Source organism: Vigna unguiculata, chromosome 4 (genome assembly GCF_037176805.1).
Source record: "Vigna unguiculata cultivar grain cowpea cultivar isolate G323 ecotype 2 chromosome 4, ASM3717680v1, whole genome shotgun sequence".
NCBI lineage: Eukaryota > Viridiplantae > Streptophyta > Magnoliopsida > Fabales > Fabaceae > Vigna > Vigna unguiculata.
The window spans coordinates 1,320,911-1,342,355 of NC_140795.1; the positions used below are offsets into that span (position 1 = coordinate 1,320,911).

A 21,445-nucleotide genomic window follows, 5' to 3' on the forward strand; every position below is an offset into this window, starting at 1 on the left:
TACTATACTTATCAATTTCCCTAAAAAAGTTAAAAAGTACAGATAAATAACATAAAACTGATGATGTAAGGGTTCTAGGGTTTTGATTTAACATGATGATGTTCTCCTGCTTTTGATATCGTGACTTGAAACTCTACCATAATGATAGTAGAGGTTGTTGTCATGGCGTTAGCGATAATGTGAAAATCTATTATATTAATAAGTGTTAAATATGTTCTTTTTTTTTTTTTATTTTTTGTGAATTTTGAAATTAGTTAATTTTAAATTTTTGAATTAATTTAATTTTTCAAGTGTGTTTCATAATAGGATTTGATTTAATATTAAAATAAAAATGTGTCAAAGAGTATAAACAACTCAAATATAATTTTGAGATGCGTAAATTCACATATTTCGAAAGATAAAAAACTAAATTGATCCAAAATTTTAAAATGAACTAATTTCAAAATTCACTGAAAGTTGAAAGACAAAAACATATTTAATCCTCTTAACAAACACATTTCATTCCAAGAATAGTAACTTTGTGACAAGTCTTCTTCTTTTTGATGTTACAAAACTCTGTCAATATAAGCTGAAGAAATTCAATTTGCAACAGAATGATGTAATGCAATTACTTTTTTGCACCCGCATGGGTTTTCCTGCACCTCCATTGGGATGCTAGAAATGTTTAAAATGGAAGTGCAACAATGATGACAGCATGATGCAGTAAGAGGGAATATTTTAGACTTTTTCTATTAATATGGGAGTGTAGCCGGTAATAATCGGGGTGCAGAAAGAAAAAGCCTTCTTTCTTAGTCTGGTCCAAATTACGGACTTCCGATAATTTGCTCAACAAATCTGTAATTTACGATAAAATCATCAAAGCAATTAAAATCTTAATGGTTTACATTAAAATTATTTAACACTGGCTAATTATTTATAGCAACTTATTAATGAATCGGTTCGTATCAAATCTGACAAAAGAATTAAAATTCAATACACCACTCAACTAAACCCATATTTTTACTGGATAATAATATATTATTATTCATATATCATAAATCTTCATGTGACACCACTTTAAATTCAAAATTTCAAGAGATTAAATTTATAAACTTTTTATTCTCTTAACCAATGTGAATATTAGACTCATATTTAAATTATTTCAGACAAAATTGCATCATGGAAGGTCAAAGAACACATTATAGAATAATCCATTATACTATTCTAAAAGAAAAGGTTATTCATAGCAAAATTATGCAACTTTCTGCAGCCAAGGTGTTCAACTCTTCTTTCTTGTATCAATTGAATGAGTCCTCTATATACAAGTTGAAGAAGATGCTGATATCTAAAGGCTGTATACATGGTCTCAAAATATATGTAATCATAAATTTACAATTATCTCTTCAATCAATCCACCTAAAACTAGATTCTCTACTTCATTCACAACTTGCTCAGATTCATCTGCAGAAAATCCATGCCTCCAACCCCAGTTCCATATTCCATTGTTTCCCTTTATATCTCTCTCCATCATTTCATATATATTATCTGAACCCACTTTTTCACTGTAACATGTTAACTGCTCAATGGCACTACACACTTCATCAACCAACCTCCCTAAAGAAATGTGCAATCTTTGATTCCCCGCACAAGTTAGCAATAAAGGGTTAACTGCTTGTGATCCCTGCAAGCTTTTACGCTCAGTTACTTCATTTGCACAGTCCAAATAGAGTATGAGATTGGATATTTGCTTAGTTTCACTTTTTGGTAGGAGCTTGGAACAGTCAACATCAAGATTCAGGAACTTCTCTGCATGCTCAATAAATGATTGACTTGTCAGAAGCAAATATTTGAGCTCGGAACTCTCTTTTTCAGGCTTGTAATCTGTTTCACTGATATTGATGCTGTCATGAGCTTTCTCAGCAAGAATGGCATCATTTTCACGTTCAGACTTGACCATAAAGTAATCATCACTAGAAGATCTCTCGTTTTGCTCAGAAACTTCTGTAATAAAAGAAAAAGAATGTACCTGCTATGTCAAAACTCATGAAGAAACCTATGGTTTATGAGAAAAAGAATGTACCTTCTTTTAAGGTTTTTATTTGTAAAAGTCATGATCTTACTATACTTGTCAATTCATGATACACTATCAGTGCATTGGCTATTTTATCTTTGTATGACAGTTATCCAAACTTTTTCAGAAATGTTACATGCATAACCTCTCATATGTAATTGTTAAAATGTGGCACCAGTGAAGATAACTTGAGAGAAATTTACCTCTAATCTTACTTGAAGATGCATATATTTCTTCATGCTCCATCGCAAGATCATTTGTTATTGTAGTTATTATTCTAATCTCAGGGCAATCATCTTTATGAGATACAGCAACACTCATTGCTTCTTCTTGGACTAACTGTTCATCCTGTTCAGAGAAACAATGTATTAAAATTCAGATTAAAGGCTTGCTTCATTCAAGGATTGCTACCGAACTCAAATTTCTAAGAGATGAACACAAATTTCTAAGAGCTGAGAGCCAAAGTAAACTTACAACTGGTTTAGCTGCTTCAGACTGAACAACAGCAGGATTTTGCTTCTTCATCTGTTTCTTTTTCTGTTCCTTGGAATAACTAATCTTTTGGCTCTTTGGTTTTGAGATAGTACTTGAATTTGAAACAGTGCTCCTTCTGTTGGGAGTCTCATTCTTTTCACTTCGGGAGCCACTTTGTGGCTTCCTAATCTTGGTACTTGTAGAGCTGATTTCTCCTTGATCTTCTTGGGATTTTGCCACAACTTTGGGTTTGGAAAGCTCAACTACTGGTATAAGATTTTGTTGTTGATGTTTGGATTTTGAAACCTCCTTTTCTGAAAGCTTTCTACTAGTGGCAATGGTCTTTACCTTAGCTTTTCTATCAACACTTTCATTTACATGTGATTTGTGACTGACATGACTATGCAGTTTTACCTTAACTCCTGGAGCCTTCTCATTTTCAATAGGCTTGATTTCTTTCTCCTTCAACTCAACAACCTCTCTGACAAGCTTAGTTCTTTCCTCTTTGACAAGCTTTTTGGATACATGTTCTTCCATTTTTCTCCCCACGTTGGTGGTTGAATCTTCCTTGTGTTGGAACACTTTGGAAGGGACAACTTTTGCTTTTAGATTTCTGAGGGATACCTTTTCTGGAGGAACAACATGCTCATAACTGTTGACACATTCCTGATATGGACTACATCGAGGTTTCATAAGTACAATAGGAGGTAAATCACCAACATGTTTGTAGTGTGCATCGAAGGAAGGATGAACATGAACATTAGGCTCTCTGACAGGACTCTTCTTCAAAAGTCCATTGAAATGAGTAGTCTCAAGAATTTCCTTCAAGGTCATCTTACGTTCGAGATTAACATTAACATTCTCAACATTTTTTCTCACCTTAGGCATATCTATGTCAAATACATGTCTCTTCTGATTCAGAATCTTTGGACTCTCCAGCTGTTTGTGCATAACAGCTGAAAATGATCTTGAAGGAGCTTCTTCCAAACCCATCAGCTTGGCAACAAGATTGGATCGTCTTTCCCTCCTTGAAGTTGTTGGTGAGAAAGAAGAATCAGAAAGCTTATCATTCCAAGCCCCAGAAGATTGGCTTGAGTTTGTGGAGTGGAATGTGGATGCTGAATCCAACCCTTCAGTGGTTGTGAACAAATTTTGACTAACCAGGCTCTCCTTAATCACTTTCTTAAGCTCCTCAGTGCAGCTACTTGAAGAACCATCAGCTGAAGGCCAACGTCTTTGAAATCCCATTGGATAACTTTGTTCACCAAAGTGATCACAATGTGCAGTTCCATCACTCGGCATCGCATCAAATCTGCTACTTTCAGGTTTCACATTTTGTCTTCTCTTCAAGGTAGCCATGTGTTGTGAAGCTTCTTGCACCTTGCGAAGCATTAGCAGAGATTCTTGCAGGTCAAGAGCACCTTTTAGCAAATCTTTTGCTATATCTTCAGAACTTCCATCATACCTGAGACCCCTGGACCATGAATCAATCATGTTGTTCAACCTTTGAGCTCCTCTAGAAACCTCCATCAGCTGCAAGGATGATGGATCAAAACACCTTTCTTCGGACCCTTTTGAAACCTTCTCATCTTTGTCTTGTTTGTTAGCCAATGATGTCTCTGCCGGCCTCCTAGTTTTTGTCTTGTCCTTCATTTTCTGAGAACTGGTCCTGTATTTCCTTATAGCCCCACACTCAACTACCCCTTTTGGATCATCACATGTCATGAATGGTCTATACATGACTGAGTCTTGAGGGGGATATTCTGTCACAGAAATTTCATCAACAATCTGGGAGTCTAGTAATATTTTAACAACCAAAACAAACAACAATTGTTATTAAAATCTCAGAATACTTACATGGTCTTGTCCTCTTGGATCTCAGTTTGTCTACATGAGACAAAAACCAGGCTTGTTTTTTGTCCAACTGAAACATGTGCAATTAATTAATTAGTCCTCATCAACACAACAATTCTAGCAAAAAAGAGGAGGTAGATCAACATAGAAACAGACAAACAAAAAAAAAAGTCTCGATCATTAGCACACTTGAACTGTGAAAATTAAACTATTTGCACATTTTCCAATTGGACTCTTGAACCAAGCACAGAAACAGAGTCGAAGATCTGTAAGAAACTCTCCACTGAAATCAGAAAGGACCCAACTTGAAAATGATTCCAAAGACTCCAACTTTAATCAGACATCATCATGGTGTTCACGAATCCATTGGCAAGCTAAGACATTTTTGTAACTCACACTCCATTTTTCTTTCCCAGATTAATATACAAAAAATTGACACTTTTCTTTTGTTTCTTCTCCCCAGAGTTGATGACGAAACCAAAATTCAACATTCTCAGAAACTCACAACAAAGAAGCTAAAACGCTTTAATCCAAAAAGAAGTAAGAGTTCACGGTTTCATGCAACACTTACAACTTACCCTTGATTTTCTTTCAACTGTTCATCACAATCAGCAGCACCAATCCCAAACCCAGATGAGAAACTCATGAAAAACAGATAAGAAAAAAGAGTTGCATTTACGTTGAGGAGGAGCCAGGAAGGCCTAGGGAAGCTTCGAGGTGCAAGCAAGAGACTCAGATCCACATGGGAGGAACAAGAGAGTCAAAAAATGGTTTACATTGACTTTGTGATTAGGATGAAGGGTAGATAGATACTATACTAGCAAAAAACAACATTGAGCTTCCATAAAATAAAACACAGTGTGAGTGTTTTCTCTTAGTATTCTTCAAAGGGATTTGTTTAGAGACAAGAAAATCACTGAAAGATCATGGATATGAAAAATGGCAGCAAATGACTTTGTTGGTACACAATGGTTGCAGAGTGCCAAAGAAGCAAAGCAAAACCTGTTTCAAAAGCACACGGGTCAGAGAGTCAGAGTGGAAAAATGGCTCCACGCAAACCAGTTGATCAAAACAAAAATTTTGGTACTTCTTTTCTTCTAAAGTTATCATGTCATTATTATTTTTTAAAACACATTACCTTAAAAAGGTTGTTTTCATGAGACACTTTTGAAACCCAATTAACTAACGAGAACGCAGTTAATTAATGTCATGCATGGTAAAGTAAAATTTTTTCTACACACTCTCATACTTAAGCATTACAAATTTATCAACTTTTACAAAAATTATACAAACAATATCAGAAAATATACTCTGTTACTTACTTTTGTTAATATACTGTGTAATCATCCATGTCAGAAAAAGTTAAACCTGTGTAATGATATCAGTTTAAACTGTATAATAAATAGTGTAGTTGTAGTTAGAAACCTGGTCTTTACGGCACTCTACTGTTACGAAGATTGAGATTGGTCAGCAAGGGACATTTTATTAAGGTTAAATTCGTTATTTGCTGTCATACGTAAATCATTACATATATAATATTATATATGCCCCCATATGATCTTATGTTTAATATTTTTTTTATTATGTTGAAGGTTTTATTATTATGTTTTGTCACATAGCTTGAAAAAAAAGTGCCTTGAAACAGTGCAGGTGCAGATAATTGATGCAAACTGACAATAAAAAAAACTAGGAACCGAGCACTGCATCACACAACCTAATAAATCATCGCATGTTCTAACGAAGTTTTGCTTGTGTCGGTATCGAAAAATTAGTTAACGTAATGTTATTTTTTGTGAACTTAGAATGCCCCTTAATAAGATGTTAATGTTAATCCCTCGAAACACTAAAGTTTCTTTAAAAAGTTAACTTCTTTTAAGAAATACTGCTCCTTTACGTACACAGAAAATCATAAATTTGAAATTTAGTTTAAACTTATTTGTTGTTCCAATATTAAAATTTGAAAAATTATGAAATGTCTTTAGAGAAGGAAACAAGTTGCTGATTTTGTTGCAGAAACATGGTGTTCGATCCAATTAGGTGATAATTAACCCTGTTTGATCAAATATTAGTCCCTTTGCTTCTTCATTATAGTATTTTTATTATTAATTTAATTACAATGATTTGTTATTAAAATTTGAGTCACTGGGTACATATATGAGAGTGATAAACACAATTAGTGTGTAATGAATAAATAAATGAGTAGATATAATAATAAAAGCATTTAAAGTCAAATGTTTGCTTAGATTGAATTATTAATTACCAAAGATCCACTTGTCCCTACACTCCAACTAAAGTCTAAATTTGCCGGCATATAACTCAATCTTCAAACCAAATTCTTAATATTTAATGTTCATAACAAATATTTCTACTTAGTATCTCTTCCAAGAAACCAACTTTCCCATTGGTAAATATGCAGTTAGTTTTTGATACTTTATTGCAGTATCTACTTTCCTCAGAGCTTTTCTTTTCTTTATTTCTTTGAAAAAAAAAATTAGGAAAGAGAAAAAAAATCTGAAAAATTGTGAAAAGATCTGTTTTTGTTGGAAAAATGTTTGATGGGTGCATTTCGTTCACTCAACAGAAAGAAAACAAATCCATTCATTGTTCACACACCTCATATGAACCTTTTGTATTTTACCTTTCATCATCATCATCATCATAATAATAATAATAAGGGTTAAATATATTTCTGGTAATAATAATAATAAGGGTTAAATATGTTTTTGGTCTCTTAACTTTCAGTGAATTTTGGAATTAGTTCATTTCAAAATTTTGGACTAATTTAGTCATTCATCTCTCAAAATACGTTGATTTAATCCTTTTAATTAAATTTTGTTACATTTCAAACGATAATAGTATTTGACTTAACATTAAAGCAAAAATGTGTCAAACAATATAAACAACTCAAATATAATCCTGAAATGCGTACGAAACATCAAATAAACCTAACAAAATTTAATTAAAATGACTAAATCTATGTATTTCCAAAGATAAAAGACTAAATTGGTCAAAAGTTTTGAAATGAACTAATTCCAAAATTTACTGAAAGTTAAGGGATCAAAAACATATTTAACCCTAAAAATAATATTCATTAAAGCCAAAGTGTTAATTACTTAGTATTTCATTAGTTGAAAAACGTATAACCCCACCTATATCTTTGATGTTGAAAAAATTCCTCATTGCATGTTCTGAAGTACAGTATTAATTCAGACCTATAAGATTAATAATGTATTAACTTCAGTCATGAATTTTGCAGAGCATGCATTAAATAATAAGTATTGAAAAGTACCTAAACTCAATCAACCAAACTGCATAAACAACAATTGGCAACATATACCACACCAAATTTGCCGACCAAAATGTCTTATTATCAACAGAAAACACTTGTTTAATCTTCAAAATTTATGTGTAACTTTATCACTGAATGAGACTACTTAAAAGAATCAAAATGAGCTTTTCGATAACATGTTTGGAGTAACATAACAAGTTGAAGTGATTTTGAAGCTATTTCTTACACTTTGATTACAGAAAATAACTTAATTACCACCGATTTTTTGTTTCCCAAACAAGTCTCTGTCTTCAATGAATTCCAAGTTTTCACTGTTGAACGGAACTTCTTCTGCATTTTACACCTGTCACTTGGTACCCTGAACGCTCAAACAAGTAACTGGAATCACTTTTTTTTTAAATTAAGTCACAGGACTCTTGTTGCATTTCACATTTGGCCCCTATAATAAATGTAACTCAACCCTCACCACCTTTTTTTCCTTGTTTGGTTGCAAATTTGAATTGAAGTCAGAAACTGTTATTTTAAAAAGAGTGCAATGAGCAACTTAGACTTCAATGCTTCTCTATAACTTGGCAACACACACTGAGCACAGAATTATGGTTGTTGCAATTCAATATGTGTGCATACCAAATCAATTAATTGATACTTATTCAAGCATCAAAGTGAAAAAGGGAAAAAGAAGAAGAAGAAGAAACTCTAGAATCAACTATCAAAACTTCACTGGTTTTGCAAGCAATCCAAGTGTGAGTCTAAGTTTTACATCGACTAGAAATGAGAAAGTAGAGTACTGTATAAGAATAAAAACCCACGTAAATCCATTGTCTTAAGATTTTGGGTTGTGAGTGATGTCAATTTCTTATGTGATTGGACTCAGGTCTCATCGGTGTTTGTTCTTCCCGATGATACTCCTATGTAAAAGACCTAACACTTCCCGCTTCATGAAGGGACATGGTTTTACAAAATCAAAAAATTGCAAAGATGGGGAAAAAGTGTGTGCAATTGAAACTGAATTGGATTTAGACAAACAAGGAAAACAAAAATTGACGTGTAAGCTTGGCCCATTCCTCAATTATGGTGTTCAACCCTAAAATCAGTGTAGCCTTTTCCCTACTAAATACAACTTTTTTTTCTGCTTTACACTGTTAACTTTCCCCTATCAATTCCCCATCGTCTAATTCAAAATTTTCATGTTCTGTCCATTTCTGGTGGCTAAGCAAATAGAGTGAAATCATGAGTGAAAGAGGAAACTATCTTCAATTTCAAACTTTGTTGTTAATTAAATGTGGCCAACATGATATCATGAATTTTAGCAAATACGTATCTCACTGAGACATTGAAGACAAAAGAAGAGTAGTTTGTAGAATATAGAACACAAGGGTCAAAAAATCACAAAAAGCTAATTAGCTACCAACCCTTTTGGTTATTTCCCTTCTCATATATCACTCAGCCTTTGCATTAAATAATTGAAAGGTAAACAAAGCAACTGTGTTTTGTTTTTCCGAAGTTTCTTTCACATCTATAGGAGAAAAAAAAACCCTTCAAAATTTGAATTTAAACTTAGACAAAGTATAGGTGGCAATAATCTTAGTACAGTTATGTCTTGTCATGTGGAGCTTGTACACAGACACTACATGGTTACACATTTGCTTCACTCAAATTTATAATGTGTGACAAAGGGCAAGCCATCAAATGCAAATAATCGACAAACAGGACAATACTAAAAATTTTTATATTACACAAGATTTTTCTTATAAATTTATTAAAAAAAATTTTAAGAATTTTTTTTTTTGCTATTTTTTCTAAAAATCTTAATTGGCACGTAATTTCTTCGCGAAAAATTATTTTCTACAAAATTATAAAATTTGTAAGTATTTCTTACAAAATTTGATATGAAAAGTATTTTATACAAAATATTTTGCAAAAAAATTGGCAGTAATTTCTTGCAATTTTTTTATAACAAAATTTATAAATATTTCTTAAAAAAAATTTCAAAACAAAACTAACAGAAAATATAAATTATTTTAGTAATGAAAGTTATTTCAAATTTTGTTCTGTTTTAACAAGGATTAAAGAGTTTATAAGCTTCTTTTATATGCATTTATGTGAAATATTTATACATATTGTGCACAACTCAATCCTACAAAATTAACTTGTAAGATGAAGTTTGCATCCACTTATATACTTCCTTATCACTAGTGAACGTGTGATTCTAACACATTCTCTCACATTGAAATATATACATATAAATGTGAGACTAAAATTAATGAGTAATCTGATAACGGTATAATAACAGGTGGAACAAAAGGTCCAACAAACAACAAATCTTATTAGAATTGGTTCAAATCCTGATTCTGATGATACTATGTTAAGAGATAGACGTCTAACTCAACACTATAAAACCGTATGTGAGAGTTCCGGTACACATAAAAATGACTGAGATAATTTTTAACCTGGATAACAGCAAAATTATGTAGGATTTTGTATTTGGAAAAGGAAAAGTGAAATAAAAAGTGTATGGGAAAAAGAATGTATCACAATGTTGGAAAATCCTTATCTGGATTTGAATGATGTTGAACACAGATTCTCATACACATGGTCCCACTGGTACAAAAGAAAACAATAAAAAGCCAGCTGCTGGTGCTTCTTGTATTTTTGTGACCCATGATGAGTGTTGGAATGAGACATCTTGTTTTCTTCCTTCTTCTCTCAGTGCTCATCGATTTGATGTTTTTGTTGTCTTTCTTTGTTTTTATGTACTTGTATGTTTATGTTGTTATACATATGAGACTAATTGTTCAATAATTACATAGTTAAACTGGTTTATGATCAATGCAGCATGTGACTTATATAAGGAAAATGATTTAACACTGTAAAATAATCATGGCAAGATAATGATAGTTAGAGACTATTAGTATCACTGATCTCACCATGATAAAAACTAAACAAGGTGGTGGTTGATCTCTCTTTGTCAATAATGATTGTTATTTTATGTTTTTGTTGTGGCGTTTTCTTTTGTTCTAGATCTTCAAAAGCTTGACCAAATCATATGTTTAAAAGCTTAGAACAACTTTTATTGCATAAACTATTGTTGAATTCAATGGTTGCTTTCCCAGTTCTTCATTTCCCCCTTAATTCTGGGTTAGAAGGATCATGAAGGTTGAAGAGTTTGATTTTAAAATTAAATTTAAATAATTATCATAAAAATTTATTATCCTTTACTAGTATATATGATAGTTTATGAATGGAGGAAAATATAGTACATCTTATTCTGTCCTGTGTTATTATAAAATTTCATGTTGGAGTTCATATTTCAAATTTCTTTACTTTTTTTTTATTATCGTTTCAAAATGGGCCTAAACACAATGTTAGGAGGAGGCCCACATGTGAGTTTTTTATATTGCAAAATATAATTCTATCAAACTAAGTTATCTCACAGAAACAAAGGCGACATTAAAATTAAGAATAATATTATTTTATTTGATTTTATTTTATGCTTTCTCTCTCAATCTCTCACTTGAATATGCATAAATATTGATAAATTTACTTGTACGATATTATTGATTAAATAAGAGAGAGTGAGAAATTATGCAAATTCATAAAACATTACTTTAGTTTTTAGTTTTATTAGAATAGTTATTTGTTTGAAGATTTTCCTCTAATTTTGTAATAAAATAAGATAAAATAGAGATGCTGAGAATGCACACTAATATAATTTGTGGTTATTGTTAGAGTTGTCAATTTGACCCAGTCCATAGGGTTTGGTCTTGACCCATGTAAACTAGGACCACAAAAGCCTACATTGAAAAAAAGCTTACATTAAAGAAGTTCTCATGACCAAAAACTCTATAAAAGTCCTGTGGTTCAGGACCAACCCATGAACTTTTATCTTCAACCTAAAAAGTATATTATTTTTTAAATAAATTATTATCTATGGAACGGGTCCGACGATCCAGACGGTCCAACAATTTATAGTTTATTGTGGTAAATTTTGTTTTGTTCTTAATATTTTCTTCCAATTATAATGTCATGTCCAAGAATAACAATAAACTATGCATGATGAAAAATATATGCTTGGTCTTTTTTAAGTTAAAGTTAGTCTCTTAAGTTGATATATACATGATGAAACACCCATGTCTTCACATACATTTCAATTTATATGCATGAGAGAATCACATGTAATTATAGAAGTATGCACAAGGCAAAATCTTTTGAAACAAAAAAAATTCTTATTCCTAACCTCTCTTAATATCAATTAAAAATACTTTGAAAAATTATAAACACAGTGATATAAGTATTTTAGAGGTTAAAAATTAAAAGTTCAAACACGTTAAAGTAAATTAATTTATTATTAGAAAGGTAACAAAAATAACATATAATAAGTAAAAATCAAATAGATTAATCCTTTCCTATATAAATAATATATAAAACAAAAGATGAACATAATAGATAAGAGAAAAATCAAAACTTTTTGGGAAAACCACAATAGGAAAACTTATAAGATTTGGTTTAGTTAAATCTTTTACTAATAATCATTAATGGTTATATCACAAATTCACAGAGTTTCCAAAAATCAACAAAAAATATTCCCTACATCAACAAGATGAATAACAATAAAAAAAAACATCAATAATTACTTAACTGAGCCCAATATAAGATGTGAAATAATTTTTTTCACAAACATAGATACACATGTTATTCTCCTTTTTTACTCTCTAACGATTTCTATTCTTTATATATATACATATATATATATATATATATATATATATATATATATATATATATATATATATATATATATGATTCCATGATGAATATGCTTCCCTAACAAAAAAACCCATCAAAATTGTTGTAAAAATTGTCTTTGATGAACAAAGAGAACAATAATGAAGCGACATGGTTTGCACACTAGCTAAGTTTGTTGTGTTCTAATTATAGTCACCTCTTTTTGTTGCTCTCCGTAAATTAATCCAAAATTCTTTTGAAATTAACAGAAAACATGACAACCATTGAATGTGTTTGTCTAAATGCCATTTTCTTCATCCTTTCTCTCGTTCAACTTCGTTTCCTTCAATTTGTTTTTGCATTTTTGGCATCAATAAACAACTATAGTTAGATTAATGGTTTTGCTTGTCATTTATGGAAATCAATGGCAAGTACGAACCTCTCATCCATTCATTCAGAAAAAAACTCAACAGATTACTGCCCTGCCATTTTTTTCTTTTTACCTTGTCCTCAAACTAGCCACGCTATTTTCTGCTTCAAACACAAACACCACAATTCTATGAAACAACGTCAAGTTATTCATTTTCTCTTAAGTTTCTTTTCTGACATCCTTTGACATACTTTTTTTATAGAAGGGGTTCTTGTTTCTCTCGTTGATCAAAAACAGTACTCTAAAGGAAGTAAAACATCAAGAAGAGGGAACTCATCAAAGGTGGCTTCAGAGCCAACATTTCACCATCCAATTACTTGTTCCTTTGTTTTTTTTACAAAAACAAAGGTAACAGCGTGACACTCAAAGAAGGTCTGATCAACGATGGTTCGAGCTTTTCATCACCATAGTGGCATGCAGAAGTCCAAATCTTTTCATTTCAGAAGGATGTTTGATTCGGGGAAGCATAGTCATCATCATGGTCATTGTTCAGTTGATAGGGACCATGATGATGGAGGCGAGAGTGATAGGATATACTCAAAAAGCCTTGATTCTAGGAGCTCATTTAGTCACTCCACGGATTTTCATGTCCCATTTAGCGATCACAGTCCAGCACCAAGCTTGGGAGTTGAACCACCTAGAATGCCTCCAAAGAAACCAACTGGTATATTTGATCTTCCAACTTTAATTCAAGTTAAGATTGTGGCTGGATTTCAAATAGCAGTTAAATTAATCTGATCACCCTCAAAGTGAAGAAATGAGATCATAAAGTGTTTGTTAGTAGTTATAAGAAGATCAAGAAGAACACTAGGCATGAATTGCTAAACAACCTTTTTGTGCTTTTGTTTCAGACAGTGACTTGATGAAGGAAAGGTTTGCTAAGTTGCTTTTAGGAGAAGACATGTCAGGTGCAGGGAATGGTGTTTCTTCAGCATTGGCTCTATCAAATGCCATAACAAACCTGGCTGGTATATACCTTTTTTTACCTCAAATTAAGAGTCCAAATTCTCAACTAGGGTTTTTTTTTGTCCTCTGCTGAGTATTAACGATACACTCATGTTGGTAGTTAAAAAATCATTTTAATATATTTTAAAACATCAAAATCAATGTCTATCAATGTATTTTCAAGGCACAACAGAGAATAAGCACAGAAAAAATCATCAGATAATTCAAATATCTCAATGTGTGCCAATTGACTATTTTGATGTTCCTACTAGCTTGTAAGGGGATTGAAATGGTTTCCAGAAGAGGAAGTGTGATTTAAATCATGCATAACTAATAGATTCTGTAGTCATCTCAATTCTAATTCAAACACATGTATATTTAGAGTGTGACTGACTGAAATCTGTTCTCTTAAGTCTCCATGAAATTTGCAGTCAATAATTTGCTTCTTTCTGATGCAATGCAGCATCTGTTTTTGGACAAATATCAAAGCTGGAGCCAATGCCCTCAGACAGAAAGGCCAGGTGGAGAAAAGAAATTGAGTGGCTTCTTTCTGTCACCGATCATATTGTTGAATTTGCTCCATCACAACAAATAGCTAAGGATGGAACATGCATGGAGGTACGCAACCTTATTACCAAATTTAAGACTAACGTATCTAATTAACTATAAATGACAGGTCCAAGAATCTTGGTTTCAATTTTATCATTCAAAGCAATATGTTCTGATATTGTGCAGATCATGACTACTAGGCAACGAATTGATCTGCTCATGAACATCCCCGCCTTGCGCAAGCTTGATGCAATGCTCATTGTAAGTTGTTAAATCTTATCTGAATCACTTTGTTCAAATGGCTTCACTTCACCTGCTTTGGACTAACTAGATAGAGATGAAACAGGACACCTTACACAACTTTAGAGATCAAAATGAGTTTTGGTATGTCTCTAAAAATGACGAGGATCCTGATAGTGTCTCTAACAACAGGAAGAGCGACAAATGGTGGCTACCAACAGTTAAAGTTCACCCAACAGGGCTGTCTGAAGGGGCCGTAAAATGGCTACAGTTCCAGAAGGACAATGTTAACCAAGTGCTTAAAGCAGCCATGGCAATAAATGCTCAAATACTATCAGAAATGGTGATCCCTGAAAACTATATTGAGTCTCTCCCCAAGGTAATAAAATTAAACCAAACGAATCTCCAATTGGCTTAATGATTTCATAAGCACTCAAAGCTTGGAACTTGAGTCAATCTTCTCCTTCTTGTCTTTGTCAGAATGGTAGAGAAAGCCTTGGTGAATCAATCTACAAGAGCATTACAGTGGAATACTTTGATCCTGGGCAATTTCTCTCAACAATGGACATGTCCACAGAACATAAGGTGCTTGACCTCAAGAATAGGATGGAAGCTTCCATTGTGATATGGAAAAGGAAGATGATCAATAAGGATAACAAGTCTTCCTGGGGTTCAGCAGTGAGCATAGAGAAGAGGGAACTCTTTGAGGAGAGAGCTGAGACAATATTGCTGATGCTCAAACATCAGTTCCCAGGGCTTCCACAATCTTCACTTGACATTAGCAAAATACAATACAACAAGGTGAAAAAAACACTGCAACTAGTTTGTTCATGTTATAATATTATGTCTAGATGATCACTGACAACTTTTCAATGCTTTCAAAATGAGCACAGGATGTGGGACAAGCCATCCTAGAAAGCTACTCAAGAGTAATAGAAAGCCTGGCTTACACAGTTTTGTCAAGGATTGAGGATGTCTTGTACGCTGATTCAGTGGTAAAGAACCCTTCATTGGCAGTGAGCAGCAGAAGGGTTTCAGCGGATTCTTTACCAATGTCTGGGAGAACTTCCCCAAACTCTGAGGATGAAAATGCCAACTTTCACTCTTCAGATACACCACCTTCAATGACTCTCTCAGATTTCATGGGTTGGACTTCAATCAAAGAGGAGTTGGACGGAAAGAACAGTAACACCAGTGGAGATTTAGAGGACTGTGTGGACGAAAAAGATGAAAAGGATGCAACTAAATCTCCTGATTGTGCTCAGAAATCTTCCCATTTGGACAAGCTTGAGTACTCGAATGGTTCAAAAGCTCCCGTAGCTCGACATTAATATCAATAACAAATTGGAATGGGGAAGGGAGAAGAAATATTAGAAATATTGGAACACATTAAAAGAGAAGCTACTGTGTAAACACTCATCTAGGCTTTGGTTATGCAGGAGTATGATCCAACTTATGCTTCTTCTTATAACCCTTTTGTACATTATCTCATTCAGACTTAGGTTGTGTAATTACTGGCCTGGTTGTAACTTATTTATATCTTTACTTCAAAATAGTGGAAGATTGATAGTCCTGGTAAAATCACTGTTGAAATATTCACCCTTAATAGGAACCAAATTTGCAGTTTTTTTGGCCCCTGAAGCCTTGTCTTGTTCAGAAGTACAAGTTCAAAATGTATGATCATTCATTTGTGCTAAAATCCTAAAACTCAACCATTATAACCATGACGATATTTGCTACCAAAATTCTAAAAGTAACCACTTTCTAAGTGCCTCAATATATAAATATTTGCAAATAATGTCTGGTTCCAGAATCATACAACTAGTATTGAACTGCAACCCATGAGTACTTAAGGCTAGTAGCACTTGAATTACAATCTATATAGTTTTTCATTGGATTCGTTTAGTACGCCGAATGAGCCATAAGATGTCACTGCCATGCAAGGATCTTCTATGGCGTGTAACCTTCGGGGAACCCTGCAAAAGAAAATAAAAGCCTTTCACAATTACAAACCTATGACTCATAAAAAACAATTTATTATGTAACATGTAACAGGTTAGAATGTAGAATACAAACTCACTTGAAAATGAAATGTAGGATTTGAAACTTTTGTTAAGACTGACAAACCATCCCGAACAGGTACCACTGTAGTTTTAGTATGGAAATTAAATTATGTCAGAGATGCAAGTAAAAAGAAAGCTTTGTAGAAGAACAAAATATTATACTTTTGGTATTAGAAGAACATAATGTAGTACCCATGGTCACATTGTTATGTTTGTTCAATGTAGTAACACTGGTTGGCTTCACATTGTTATCTGCATATGGCTTTTGGGTGTACAAGAAAAGTGGCAACTCCTCCTGCTTTTCTAGTATGTGTTTGTCTTCTACTTTTGTGGGATATTCAGTTCTAGAATCTCTGCATTGGATAAAATAAGAATATATTAAAGACCAAAGTGAAATGTAAAATATAGTTCATTTTCATCCTTGGTTCTGACAATGAGAGAACATGTGGTCAGAAATTAATTGTTGTCAGATTCATGAGGAATGAATGAGTACCTTAAATTCTCACTGCTTGATCTCTCTAGAATGGGTGCTGATGATGGAAAGAAGGTAAAAGAAGAAACAACAAATAAATGAGATAAATGGAAAAGCAATAATGGACTGACAGCATAATGTAATTGATTAGAAACACTTTTGTCACTTTCAAAAGAACAAAATCAAATATTTACGTGAAGATAAATAACGAGAATGGAATCTTGGCACTTTCTCCCTCCATCTCATCTTTGTAAGGGCAAGCTTATCAGCATATTGTTCACATGAGAAAAGTCTCTGAAAAGAATCATTCAAGAAACTGTTAAGGATCTGCTACATATGTTAAAGTTTTATGTCTTTTTCTTCTGCAGTGTAGCATCTATTTTATGGCAATGATAGTCTTACATCAGTTTTGTACTTTTCTATAGTAACTATTGATCTATTATTATATTTGTGATATTACATTTTTCAGACAAACATAAACTAATCAGCAAAACAAACAAACAAACTATTAGGTAGCATATATAAGTTGTTTAATGTTACAAATTGATTTGCGAATATCATTGCTCTCTGTTTTATGCAAATTCTAATTTTTAGACAACACACTGTAATGTATATTTTGAACAAGTGCAAAGTAGCAACACTAACTTGTTTGAGGCACTGGATTCGTGACTCAGCCTCAGAAAACGCACTTGTTTGAGAAATAAGGCCTTCAAGATTAGCTGAGACGTTTCCAAGATGATCAACTACAGTGACCATAGCCCTGCATATGTATTCTTTTGTATTTTCCATCACACTGCAATGCACACAAATTCCACAAACTCTTACAAATTAGAAAGCTAAATGTAAAAATGTATATCAGAATATGTTGGAAACCCCCTCCACTATATGATAAAAATAGAATACATAGGTAGTTGCAAACATCACCTAATAAACCAGATTGATAAGATTGAGTTAATTTTCTAACATAATATTGAAGATTTTCCTTATAAAATTTGTTAGGTATATTGTATCATTCACCCACTTTAAAAGGGTATGTACACATGGACCACCATAGCATAGGAGATATGAATCTTGAACCTCATAGCAAACTGTGAAAGATAAAAGCACAAGGCTAAAGCCAAAAGCAGAAAATAACATTCAGATAAGAGTAAGAAGAAACTAACTCTCTCTTAGCTTCACTTTTCAAGAAAGTTGTTTCACAATAATCTGCAGCATGGTGCAGCTGAGACTGCAGTTCTCTTAGCTCCTGCAGCCACCATAACCAAAACTTGGAACTTCATTGAAAGACTGCAGAATACAAGAACAACAGAAAGAAAAAGAATACATACAACACAGTACTTTTGCATGTATACAAATAGATATAGAAAAACATGAACCTGAAAAGACTTCTGAAAGCGCATGTCTTCTTCTACTTCAGCATCAGCTTCTGGTTTTTCAAGGCAAGGAAACTTGAAATTCATCTCGATGCTCTTGCAGAGAACAAACAAGAGTTGAAGCTGCGAAAGTAATGCCAAGACAAATTTAAGAGTTCCTTATCTTCTCCTTATGCTGAATGAGACTTGTGGATGTATATGTGACTACACTATATGCTTCATTTTTGTGAATCTTACAAGGAAGAAGTAACAAAGAGGAGTCATGTCACAAATCGAGGTTTGTGTGCTGTGACATGTTGAAACAAACAAAACTCAATAAAGAGCAGATTAGGAAGCACAGAACATATGGTGGAACATGACAAACAACAGTTTCAGTCCCGTGACATTCTGTTTTTCTCTTTTGTGAGCTTTTATGTTAAAAGGCATTGTAATGACTGACACTACACTGGTACTTGCATCACAGGTTTTATTTTATACCCATTTAAAAATTGACTGAACTAAAAATTGAAGCTTAGAACTACTGATTTGGATTATCTTCTAAAATTCTTTTGGTAAGGACAAGGTAATGTTGCTTTTCTATACATAAACAAAATCAAATATTTGCCTCAGATTTTGAATGGCCCATAAATGGTTGAGATTTTTCAGATTTGGTTTGAGATAAACGGCACAAGCAACTATGCAAAGGGCTCATGTGATGGACAGACACATTTGTAAAGGATGCCACTCACTGAAGAAATGACAGTGTGCCAAGTGTCTCAACTCAGCAAATAATTCCAAGACATTTGTTTCAAAGTTGGATTTTTGAATTCATAAACGTATTTGAAATGTGTTCAAATTAATTTGAGTCAATAATTTTTTTACAGTGAAATTGTCTTTTACTTGATTTTAATTTTTAGGTTTTTTCTGAAAGACAGAATTTGAAAGAGGATATGGTGATGAACATGGTTTTTACTTGCTTCTCACTGCATTGACCCATTTACACAGAAAGCTAGCAGTCATGTGCAGAGCTTGAAATGCTATTCTTAAGATCAACTCAAAAGGGATCTTTTTTTCCACTTTCCACAATGAAAGTTTTTAGTTTTATTTATACTTTCACTAACATGTGCATCATGTAGAAGCTTTTTAATTAATGAAGCTTTTGATTTAACTATTCGAACGCATATTAGAAGAGAAAAGTTGAATGGGTTGGTGTGGAATAGTAAATCGTCATGTTCATTTCATATTATGACTTTTAGAGAAAACATACACATTAATGCTGTTTTCGAGCCTTATTTCAAATTTCAAAATAATAAATAATTTTCATTGCCCTAAATTTATAGAGAAAAGACATATATTGTTTGGGGTAGATTCCACGAGACCAATTATAAAAAGAATCCAAAAGAAATAAAACGGAAAATTTTAATTTAAAATATAGTTTTTTTTTTTATTGATGTTTAGAGTTTAGATTTAGAAAAAACATATATTAATGCTGTTTTCGAGCCTTATTTCAATAATCTCATTAACAATAATTTTCGGTGTAATAAAAACTTTTTGATTAAATGTATATTTAATTCTAAAATTTTGGTAATTAAAATTCATCTTTATTTCAAATTTTTATACATTTTAATCTTCTAAATTTAAAAGATAATACATAAAATATTTCTAACTTATACAATTTGTCGATTTAAATCTAAACTAAATACATCATTTAACACATAAAAAACATTAAAATTACTAAATTAAAATGAATAGATTAATTTATTTTATAATTTAAAAATCAAAATATATTAAAGTTAAAAAAAAAATTCTAATTTTGGGAATTATAAACTTATTTAACCCAACAACTTTTTCTTAAAATTTAGTTGAATGTCTTGATTGTCAGATGAGTTGGGCCCGTTGGGTAATTAATTGGGCTCCTCATGGGGAGAGTTATTACTTCTTCGCCCACGTAACTGCACCTCCATAAATTGTTTTCTTACACTTCTATACAATTTTAATTTTTCATTTCTAATTCTAGAATACATAATCAAAAAATGTTTTGAAATATATAATTTGTAATATAAAATATATATTTTAAATTATAAAATTCAAAATTCAAAATTCCCTCTATATTCTTGTTCTAACAACCATGCTTTTAACTTTTCCAAGCATTAACAACAACAACCCTCTCCCTCTCTTTTTCCAACTGGGCCACTGCATATTCACATTTATGATCATACACATCCACAATTAATTATAATTAATCTAATTAATCTTCATTTAACAATAAAACTACATCAATTTGCTCAAACACATTTCTCAATTAATACTTACAAATTTTACAATCTCCATTCCGAACACAACATAAGATTATGTAAAAAGAAAAAAAAATAACAAAGTACATAATGATAAGATATCATAACAAAAGGATTTTTTATAGTAATATTTTTGTTGAAGTACATATTTTAAAATATTTTAATTTAGCTTATGAAACAATTAAACCCGACACAAACAACGTGATTTGGCGATGAAATTTTGGAAATGTTAATCAGATCGTGACAGTGTTAGTTAATGAATAATTTTTAATTAGGGGATGTGGAATCTTGTAAGAGAATCATAGCCATTTTTTTCTTTTCAAAATTAATACTTATTAAAATATGTTCACTTTTGGCTTCCACTAACTATGAAAATAATTTATTACTTATAATTAATTGTTATTAAGTATGTTAGGAGGGTTGGGAGTGCTAGAGAAACATCATTATAATAGAAATTCAAAATTATTTATCACATAACCTTTTTTATCTGAAATAAAAGTATAAAAAAAAAGAAATTTGAATTTTCTGTTAGAATTTTTTTATTGTTCTTTTATTATGTTTTTATAATACATCAATATTACTAATTTTAATATTTTAAAATATATTAAAAAAATTTTATAAAAAAATAATTAAAAATCTGAATTAAAAAAAAATTTATTCCTTTTATTTAACAACTTTTTCCTACAGTTGGCATTGTGCGGTTCAGAA

General features: G+C 32.0%; 3 protein-coding genes across 5 annotated transcripts; 1 reads left to right on the forward strand and 2 right to left on the reverse strand.

Annotated features, from left to right (window-relative positions):
- Positions 1 to 1,201: 1,201 nt before the first annotated feature.
- LOC114182112 (uncharacterized) lies at positions 1,202 to 5,455 on the reverse strand. 2 transcript variants are annotated; one of them, XM_028068872.2, is made up of 5 exons: positions 4,957 to 5,455; positions 4,382 to 4,448; positions 2,525 to 4,287; positions 2,254 to 2,398; positions 1,202 to 1,980 (listed from the first exon to the last, which is right to left on the reverse strand). In XM_028068872.2, the coding sequence occupies exons 3-5, from the start codon at positions 4,262 to 4,264 to the stop codon at positions 1,361 to 1,363; spliced, it is 2,505 nt and encodes an 834-aa protein (XP_027924673.2). In that variant the 5' UTR covers positions 4,265 to 4,287; positions 4,382 to 4,448; positions 4,957 to 5,455; the 3' UTR covers positions 1,202 to 1,360. The 2 variants fall into 2 exon arrangements, with proteins under 2 accessions (XP_027924673.2, XP_027924674.2); XM_028068873.2 differs by having other exon boundaries at positions 4,950 to 5,455.
- Positions 5,456 to 12,502: 7,047 nt separating this feature from the next.
- Positions 12,503 to 16,271, forward strand: LOC114181076 (rho guanine nucleotide exchange factor 8-like). 2 transcript variants are annotated; one of them, XM_085672303.1, is made up of 8 exons: positions 12,544 to 12,566; positions 13,025 to 13,486; positions 13,674 to 13,790; positions 14,231 to 14,385; positions 14,503 to 14,577; positions 14,663 to 14,935; positions 15,037 to 15,357; positions 15,450 to 16,271. In XM_085672303.1, exons 2-8 carry the CDS (start codon positions 13,207 to 13,209, stop codon positions 15,885 to 15,887), a joined length of 1,659 nt encoding a protein of 552 aa, XP_085528429.1. In that variant the 5' UTR covers positions 12,544 to 12,566; positions 13,025 to 13,206; the 3' UTR covers positions 15,888 to 16,271. The 2 variants fall into 2 exon arrangements, with proteins under 2 accessions (XP_027923209.1, XP_085528429.1); XM_028067408.2 differs by having other exon boundaries at positions 12,503 to 13,486.
- A 30-nt stretch (positions 16,272 to 16,301) lies between these two features.
- LOC114181077 (putative protein ABIL5) lies at positions 16,302 to 18,893 on the reverse strand. The gene is made up of 8 exons (XM_028067409.2): positions 18,468 to 18,893; positions 18,255 to 18,337; positions 17,737 to 17,884; positions 17,286 to 17,385; positions 17,113 to 17,149; positions 16,812 to 16,972; positions 16,637 to 16,701; positions 16,302 to 16,532 (listed from the first exon to the last, which is right to left on the reverse strand). The coding sequence occupies exons 1-8, from the start codon at positions 18,549 to 18,551 to the stop codon at positions 16,446 to 16,448; spliced, it is 765 nt and encodes a 254-aa protein (XP_027923210.1). The 5' UTR covers positions 18,552 to 18,893; the 3' UTR covers positions 16,302 to 16,445.
- Between the last annotated feature and the right edge of the window lie 2,552 nt (positions 18,894 to 21,445).

Excerpts from the sequence above, each read along its gene's own strand:
- LOC114182112 (XM_028068872.2), bottom strand. The coding sequence starts at position 4,264 with ATGTATAGACCATTCATGACATGTGATGATCCAAAAGGGGTAGTTGAG. Across the intron at positions 2,399-2,524 it reads CTGAAGCAGCTAAACCAGTT|GATGAACAGTTAGTCCAAGA; the intron begins GTAAGTTTACTT and ends TTCTCTGAACAG. Across the intron at positions 1,981-2,253 it reads ATCTTCAAGTAAGATTAGAG|AAGTTTCTGAGCAAAACGAG; the intron begins GTAAATTTCTCT and ends CTTTTATTACAG.
- LOC114181076 (XM_028067408.2), top strand. The coding sequence starts at position 13,207 with ATGGTTCGAGCTTTTCATCACCATAGTGGCATGCAGAAGTCCAAATCT. Across the intron at positions 14,386-14,502 it reads AGGATGGAACATGCATGGAG|ATCATGACTACTAGGCAACG; the intron begins GTACGCAACCTT and ends GATATTGTGCAG. Across the intron at positions 15,358-15,449 it reads GCAAAATACAATACAACAAG|GATGTGGGACAAGCCATCCT; the intron begins GTGAAAAAAACA and ends AAATGAGCACAG.
- LOC114181077 (XM_028067409.2), bottom strand. The coding sequence starts at position 18,551 with ATGAATTTCAAGTTTCCTTGCCTTGAAAAACCAGAAGCTGATGCTGAA. Across the intron at positions 17,386-17,736 it reads GAATCCAGTGCCTCAAACAA|AGACTTTTCTCATGTGAACA; the intron begins GTTAGTGTTGCT and ends GATTCTTTTCAG. Across the intron at positions 16,533-16,636 it reads ATCCTACATTTCATTTTCAA|GGTTCCCCGAAGGTTACACG; the intron begins GTGAGTTTGTAT and ends TTTCTTTTGCAG.